Here is an 8,640-nt window from a genome sequence, read left to right as displayed (position 1 = left end):
TTAAATAATATTCAATTTAGTAGTAATTATAATAATTATTTTTATTTAATTAATAATTTATATTAATTATTTATATCATAATTAATATTAAATATGATTGTTGAGGATGAAAGAGACTTATGCAGGAAATTTTGCTTAAGATTTTGAGTATGATGATGTTGAAAATGGTTTATCACAATCTCAGCTGGAAGAAGAAGATTTTACATCATACCATCAATTTCTCCAAAGAAATGCCCAACTTTAAAATAGGCAGCAATATAGACAATTGAAAGAGGACTTGATTGAACACATATGGCAATTTCACAATGTTTGTCGTCAACTATAGAGTTTAATTATATTTTTCTTTATATTAAGTAATTTTACAAATTAGTGTAACCCCAAATTATATATTATGTATTATTGTTATATATGAATTTATTTAATATTAATATCTTTTAATAGTGAATTATTTTTAAATTTAAATATTTAAATTACATTATTAAAAAAAATTAATTACATTAATTTTAATTATTTTAATTAATTAATTAAGTGGGATCACAACAGAGACTAAAATTAGTTCCTCTTAATGGAAAAGAGAGAGATGCTTTGAGTTCCTATTTACTGTTTATGACGCAAAAACTGACGTGGAATTACTTTTTATGACAGATAGGCCATAAATAAAAATTGAAATGAATTCTGTACCGGAAATAGTCTAAGCACCCACACGAAAATCATGAATATGTGAAGTCATCATCGCACGTCGTGTTACAACTGGAAATCGTCCATAATATAATATAATATAATGCAACGAACGAACGAAGTGATGCTATTTAAAATTGAATATTAACTACTTTTTTTTAATATACACTAGATTGAATATTTTTTTTATATCTAACTCAATATATAAAGGTGGAAGATAAACGTGTATGTTAATATTGAACTAGAAATTAAATAATCTCATTAAAATATAAAAGTAGTACAATAAATTGTATTTTTTTCTTTTGGTGTTTTTATTTTGCCTCATATATTGATTTATCTCTTTATTTTTAGATGAGGAATATATAGAGAGTCAGAAAAAAAAACTCATATTAAGCGGATAATAATAATAATAATAATAATAATAATAATAATAATAATAATAATAATAATTGAGAAAAATATTTGCTGAAAATAGATGGAATAATTAAAGGTGCAGGGTAGTTCACGTTGGTTTTGGACTTTGGTGGCGGCTTTGAGGCTTTGACCTTTCTTGTTGTAATAGTAGCATTTGGCATTTATATAACGTTACTTAATTAGTGCTCTCACATTCAATACAACATTGACTCAATCTAAGTCACCATGTGATTCACTTCCATGGCCGACAATTTTTGTGTTTTCCATCATCACCTCCATCACCAAATTATACTATTTTTTTCATATTTCTTTCTTTTCTTTTTTTAAAATATAAAAAGTAAAATAATAACCTCGATTTGCCTTTTTCTTTGGCTTTATCTTTATAGAGATAGTTCCCATGATTACTTCTTTATTTAATTTTCTCAATCTTGTTTTGTTCATGTTAATCCCTTAATAAACTTTGTTCTTAGCTTTATCTTTCTAGCTATAGCTAGTTTTGATGATTGTCTCATGCATACTGCTTTTGTTATTTGTCTTTGATTAGTTGACCCACGAATTTTATATATAATATTAATGTTTGATCCTTGATCTTAAATATATATATATATATAATATCATTTTTATAGATAAAAATAATAATATTTGAAAAAAACTAAAAATTTTAATAAACTTTTTTATGGATAATAATAATAATAATATAAATTTATTTTACCATATTTATCATATAATTGAAATTAATTTTAGTACTATAAATTTTTCTATATTTGTCAAGAAAAAATGGATACATCTATTATCCGTAATAAAAACATTATTCATATATTAAAATTAATTATTAATAATATTTATGTATAAATATATGTATGTATAATTTATTTTATTTTTAATATGTATTTATATTTAAATATAATTTTAGTATTGTCGTATGAGTAAGGTAACTGACATCCTCGTTTATGAATCCATAATGTTGTTTGAAGAAAAAAAGTTGTCAAATAAATACTCTCAAATATGGAAGGTACTTTTTATATCTAATGCTTTAAACGGAAATTAAACGAACCAATTAATAACTGAATTGGTTATTTTCTAAGATGATCATCATATAATAAATTTCGTATAGAGTTGATGAGTTGACCTTCTTCATGAGATTGCTTGTTGTATTTATTAATTATGTACGTATACAAGTAACATAGTGGAAATTTGTTTTTTCTTTAAAAAAAAATTAAAGTAAAAGAAGATATAAGACATGCTTATTTTATTTATTTCGTCATTTCTATATTAAAAATTTAAAATACAAAAAAAATAAAATAAAATACAACTGGTATAAGATCACATACGCGGACACATCAGCACCACTCACGTATATATCTTATCAAATCAAAACCATAACTACCAAAAGTCTAATCAATTTTGCGAGTCAGATTCCAGCTACCGGTTCATCATCTCATTATCATAATTTAAAGCTTAATTATATTATAATTATTTCTCTGTTTGATTTCATAAGATAAGTACGTATGTACGTACATACATACATACATATATATATATATATATACACTCTTCTTATCATCATGTATTACAGTCGCCTAATGTGAACTAGTTAGAATGAAAGGAAGTTTAATAATTATTAATTAACATTTGTTTTTGTATTTTTAAGGAATGATAATCCTCTCGTCAACCATATTTTCGATCTGAATGAGATCAATTGATGGATAAGCCGAGCTATTAAAAAAATCTGAAAATTATAAATCCAGCTTATTAATAAATATAAAAAATTAATTTTTAATTAGTCAACTTTAATCAATTTTCAATGTAAAATTACTCTTTTTAGAATTTCGTTTTTTAGAAGATTTAGAATTTAGGAATTAATTTTAGATTTAAAATTTTAAATGTTAATTAAAATAAAAAAGTAATGTAAAAATTTATTAGCTGATATTAATTAAAAATAATTAATTCTTTAATTAAACTCTTATTATATGTAGAATAATTATATTATATGTATATGAAAAATCAATCACTAAATTAGCCATTGATATAAAATATATATTAAAATTTAAATATATAATAAAAATAAATTAAATAATACTTATATTTATACATAAATATACGATGAATATATTTGGTATTCACGTAACCTTTTTCTATGTCTAATGTAGTGATGAGTTCATTTCATTATATAAAAGTATAATTCAAATGATAAAAGCATATTTAATTAATTTCTATAATAGGTTATTTAATTATAAAAAAGTTAACTTATTTATTAAGCCAACTGAATTTACATTTATGGTCAATACCAATTTTTCTTTGTGATCGTTTCGGCGCAGTGGTTTAGAACTTTATTAGATTTGATTTGAGTTATTTTTCAACGAATCTAGAGAAAAAAAAAACCCAATACTTATATAAAATCTTTTTCACTTAATTAATTAATTAATTAATTTATTCATTGCCCAATTGCACATGCTGTTTCATTTGTCTTACTCCTTAATTAAATTATTCTCTTCTATATGTGGAATAAGGAAGATTATTAGCCAAAGTCAAGTGAAAATGAAGTAACCAAAAAAAAAAATCTCAGAAAAATGTGATAAATTTATACTTGCATATATATATATATATATATATATATATATATATATATATATATATATATATATATATATATATATATATATATATATCAATAAAGAAAATAAATAAAAAAATAAAATAAAAATAAAGGTGATTTGGTCAAAGTATGGTGACAAGTAAGTAAGCAATGAGTGAAGTTAATTGATGCAACATTTGCGAATAAACATACAACACATAAATAATAAGACAAATTGAAAAAAAGAGAAAGTGATATTCTTCAAATGAATATCTCAATTGTCAACACAAAATTGAGAATTCCACTTTTGCTACTTTCCTTTGTATTGCATCCACATTTTTTTTTCTCTCTAAATAAAATGTCGGCCCCAATATTGCAGTCAAACCCCAACGTTTAAGATTTAATAATTTAATACTTGCATGAGTTGGAAGAGAGAGAAACAAAAAAAAACTTATAGACTCAACAAAAAGTCAAAGGGGGTAATAATATCCAAGTCTTCTCTTTAATTATTAACCCTACTTGCATGTGGTATTAATTCATTTCACTTTTTCCAGCTGTTTGATTTTCTTTTTAAAAGAAAATGTTGATTTGAATCTACTTTAGAAATAAGTATAAAAATTTTTCACATTGTTCATCATTAAATTCTAAAAGTATGTATTTTTTGACAAATAATTCATTAAAATCATTAAAATATTTTTCTAGTGATATATAAACTATTCCTATAAAAACAAAGTTGAACTCACATATTTTTTTTAATGTCAAAATTAATATATAATTTACTACCACTTTAACTAACACATAATAAGTTAAACCACCATTTTTTCATGAAATTATTTGAGAATGACACAAAATAGTATTACTAATTACTACTTCATCAACATGACACTTCTTTAAATAATTCCTAATTATAGCATAAAATAAATTACACTTCTAATATTAAAAATTCAAATTGTATTTTTTTATTCAAATAAAATCATATGGGTGACTCTATATATATAAAAAAATTATTAATCAAATTATTATAATTCAAATTAATTTAAAAAAATTAAAATTAAAATTTTTATTTTAAATCTTATTACGTGTATCACACGGGTAATTATCGTTCGTCCCATAATCCATATATATATGATTTTTGAAAAGTCTTAATTAATAAAATGGAAGGTGCCACCACCATCACTTTGTTTTTTCCGTGTATTGACTTTCTCTAACATACCAAACAATTTGAACACCGAATATTTTTTCTTCTTTTGCATATTATATAAATACCAAGACAACACTCCTCCATAATCTCATCAAACAACAAGAAACAAATCACAAGCAAATCAAAATTCAAAGTCCAAAATTGCTGCTTCTACTTCTTCAATTCTTCATATATCAACCTCTACTATATAGCTAAGCTAACTTCATTATCCATTGATCACATTCAATTATTATTCATCACACATACATGGATCATGGAATTGATGTTCCACCATTTTTTGTTTGTCCAATTTCATTGGAGATCATGAAGGATCCGGTGATTGTATCCACAGGAATCACCTATGATAGAGAGAGCATTGAGAAGTGGTTATTGAAGAACAAGACATGCCCGGTGACCAAGCAAACCCTTGAGATTTTAGACCTAACTCCTAATCACACTCTTAGGAGATTGATTCAAGCATGGTGCACCTTGAATGCTTCTCATGGAGTTGAAAGAATTCCAACACCAAAGCCTCCGGTCAATAAAGAACAGGTATCAAAGCTCATCAAAGATGCTTCTTCTAATGATCAAGATTCTTCATTGCTTTCTCAGTGCCTTGTGAGCCTTAAATCGATGGCGGCCGAGAGCGAATCGAACCGGAGATGCATTGAATCAGCTGGAGCTGTTGAGTTCTTAGCTTCAATAGTTGTGATGAATCATGGTTATGATTCAATTGAGGTTAGTTCTGATGGAGATGAAGGTTTCGACACGAAATCGGGCGTTTCGGATGAAGCTTTGAGCATACTACACAATCTTCATTTGTCAGAAAATGGTTTGAAGGCCTTATTAGGGTTCAAAGATGGAATCTTTGTTGATTCCTTGACAAGGGTCTTGCAAAGAGGAATCTATGAATCAAGGGCTTATGCAGTTTTCTTGTTGAAATCCATGTCCCAAGTTGCAAACCCTAACCAGCTAGTGAATCTTAGAAATGAATTGTTTGTGGAATTGGTTCAAGTTCTAAAGGATCAAATCTCACAAAAAGCTTCAAAGGAAACACTAGAAACCCTAATTGAGATTTGTCCATGGGGAAGAAACCGGATCAAAGCGGTCGAATCCGGGGCGATCCATGTCCTTATTGAGCTTCTTCTTGATTGCAAAGAGAAGAAGCCATGTGAGATGATGATGATGGTCTTGGATATTCTATGCCAAACTGCTGATGGAAGAGCTGAGCTTCTCGGCCACGCTGCCGGCGTGGCCGTCGTTTCGAAGAAGATTCTTAGGGTTTCAACATTGGTGAATGATAGGGCTGTGAAGATTTTGCTCTCAATTGCAAGGTACTCAGCAACACAAAGTGTTGTTCAAGAAATGTTGCTAATTGGTGTTGTTGCTAAACTTTGTTTGGTTCTTCAAGTTGATAGTGGAAACAAGGCTAAGGAGAAAGCAAGGGAAATTCTCAAGCTTCATTCTAAAACATGGAGGAATTCTCCTTGTTTACCTACCAATTTTCTTTCTGCTTACCCTACAAATTAGATTCAACTATTCAAGTGTGAAAAAAAAAAAAAGATTGAGAGTTTATTTTTGACCTACCTTCATCATCATCAATTTTAATTTTAGTTTTTTTTTCTTTGTCCACTCTTTATGTTTTTTATTTGTACAGATATTGTTATTTGAAAAAGAAAAAAAATTGGAAATAAAGTTAATAGGTATGGGCATGAAGCAACTATTGCTCATATCTTATAGGTTAGGAAAAATACTAGAATTTATTATGTATTGAATTCACATACAATAATATATGGAAATAGTGACACCAAAGGTTTTTATCATTTTCATTTTGTTTATTTATGGTTTTTATTGCTTCTTTAATTTTCTTAGCCTTTTAGAATGGAAAAATGAAGTTATATATATGTTAGCTTAATTTCATGTCTTACTACTTGAAAAAACAAGGATTATAATATAAGTATGGGAGGAATAAATTAAACCTTGATATAAATTATAATGATCCTTTCGTGTTTGTTTTTTAGTTTAATTTAGAGGGAAATTCAATTTGAGAAGCTAAGTCTGGTGAAGAAGTTTTCAATTAACGAATTAATTGAAGTAAACTTAAGATTTATTGTTGATGTGTTCATTAAAAAAAAAAAGGCAAAAAGAGCAAGATGGTTATTGTTATTATTATTATACAAGTTGAAAACTTTATTTCACGGACAACATAAGACATACAATTTAGGAAACTTCATGAATCATGATAAGAATAACAAAGCATCTTCAAAGCTTTTGATCATAATCAAGGGGTAAAAACTATTTCGATTAAATTATATATATAATTTCATGCTTGTCTTGTGGGTTTAATTTTGATGGCTTCGTGTCTAGATCTGTTTTGGAAGAGTTTTATTCTTCAACAAATTAAAGTGTGTTTAGATTTGATTAGCTTATTTATTTTTGTATATATATATGTTTGTATTATTTAATTATTTGCTTGTTTATCATTGACATGAAACTACTTATTAAGTTTAAAGATAGAAAGAATCATATAAATGGTTATATTTTTCCACATTTTTTAAGTAAATATTTTTTTAAATTTGTTTGAATATTTTACTTAGACTTTCTTTTTTTTTTCTCTCTTTTTTTGGGTGTGTTATATTGAAATTTTGTTTTTTTAAGTTTAACAAGAATTAAACTTTAAATTTATCGGTTATAGAAATTCTAATATTAATATCATGAAACTAATTCTCTTAAAAAATTTAAACGGATAGAAAAAAATATGTGAATATTTATATATATTTATTTAAAAAAAAAACATGTGAATGTTTAAATCTTGATATAAAATTACTTAAGTATAAATTGATAGAAAAAATTTTATAAATAATTATATCTTTACATGTTTCTTTAACTAAGAATCTCTTTTGAATTTGTTTAATTTTCTTTTTTGTAATATACTAAAATATTTTTTTTAGGTTTAATAAAAATTAAACTCTAAATTTTTCGGTCATAGAAATCTTGATACTAATTTCATAAAATTACTTCTTTAAAAAATTTAAACGAATAAAAAAAACATATGAATGTTTATCTCTCTATAATCCTAAAGCTTTTATCTTTAAATTTTCTATCAAAATTTGAAGTTGAAGATTTTTTTTAGTTTAATAAAAATTAAATTCTAAATTTTTAAGTCACAAAAATTTCAATACCAATTATATATATTAAAGATATAATTATTTTATGTGTTTTTCTCTATCAACGTTAACCTTTGAAAAAAAAATATAAATAATATATTATTCATTTTAATTGCTTCGATAATAATGTAGGACTGGTCCAACTTCATGGCTCCAATTCAATCACTAAGGAAAAAATGTATTATTAGAACATTAAACAACATTTATTAGCTTTAATTGCGGTGGGTTTCTCTTTACAATTTCTTGTAATTCTGATGAATCAGTCACTTTTGATCGTCCTTTAGTATTACAAGGCAGATTATTGATTATTACAATAAGAACCCTAATCATTAATAATTCACCTACCCTTTTGGACCAAGTAATTACCTTGTTCTGTACTGCATCAACTCTCCCAATTAAATTATTGGATATTAAATATATATATACTGATCTATTGCTATTTTTTAAATAATTATTCTTTATTAGTGAAATTGTAATCTAAATTGAAGTATTATTATATTATTATTATTACTATTATTATTATTATTATTATTATTATTATTATTATTATTATTTAAAAATTACTTTGAAGTCACCATTCAAATTTGCATGATGAATTTGACCCATGCGCATGCAAATGAAACAAT

At 25.2% G+C, this 8,640-nt stretch overlaps 1 protein-coding gene across 1 annotated transcript; it reads left to right on the top strand.

Annotated features, from left to right (window-relative positions):
- Positions 1-4,898: 4,898 nt before the first annotated feature.
- Positions 4,899-6,670, top strand: LOC112757746 (E3 ubiquitin-protein ligase PUB23-like). The gene has a single exon (XM_025806306.2). The coding sequence runs from the start codon at positions 5,115-5,117 to the stop codon at positions 6,375-6,377; it is 1,263 nt and encodes a 420-aa protein (XP_025662091.1). The 5' UTR covers positions 4,899-5,114; the 3' UTR covers positions 6,378-6,670.
- The last annotated feature ends 1,970 nt before the right edge of the window (positions 6,671-8,640 follow it).

The sequence above is a fragment of the Arachis hypogaea genome, chromosome 2 (assembly GCF_003086295.3).
Source record: "Arachis hypogaea cultivar Tifrunner chromosome 2, arahy.Tifrunner.gnm2.J5K5, whole genome shotgun sequence".
Lineage (NCBI taxonomy): Eukaryota > Viridiplantae > Streptophyta > Magnoliopsida > Fabales > Fabaceae > Arachis > Arachis hypogaea.
This window is presented reverse-complemented; position numbering and strand designations above follow the sequence as displayed.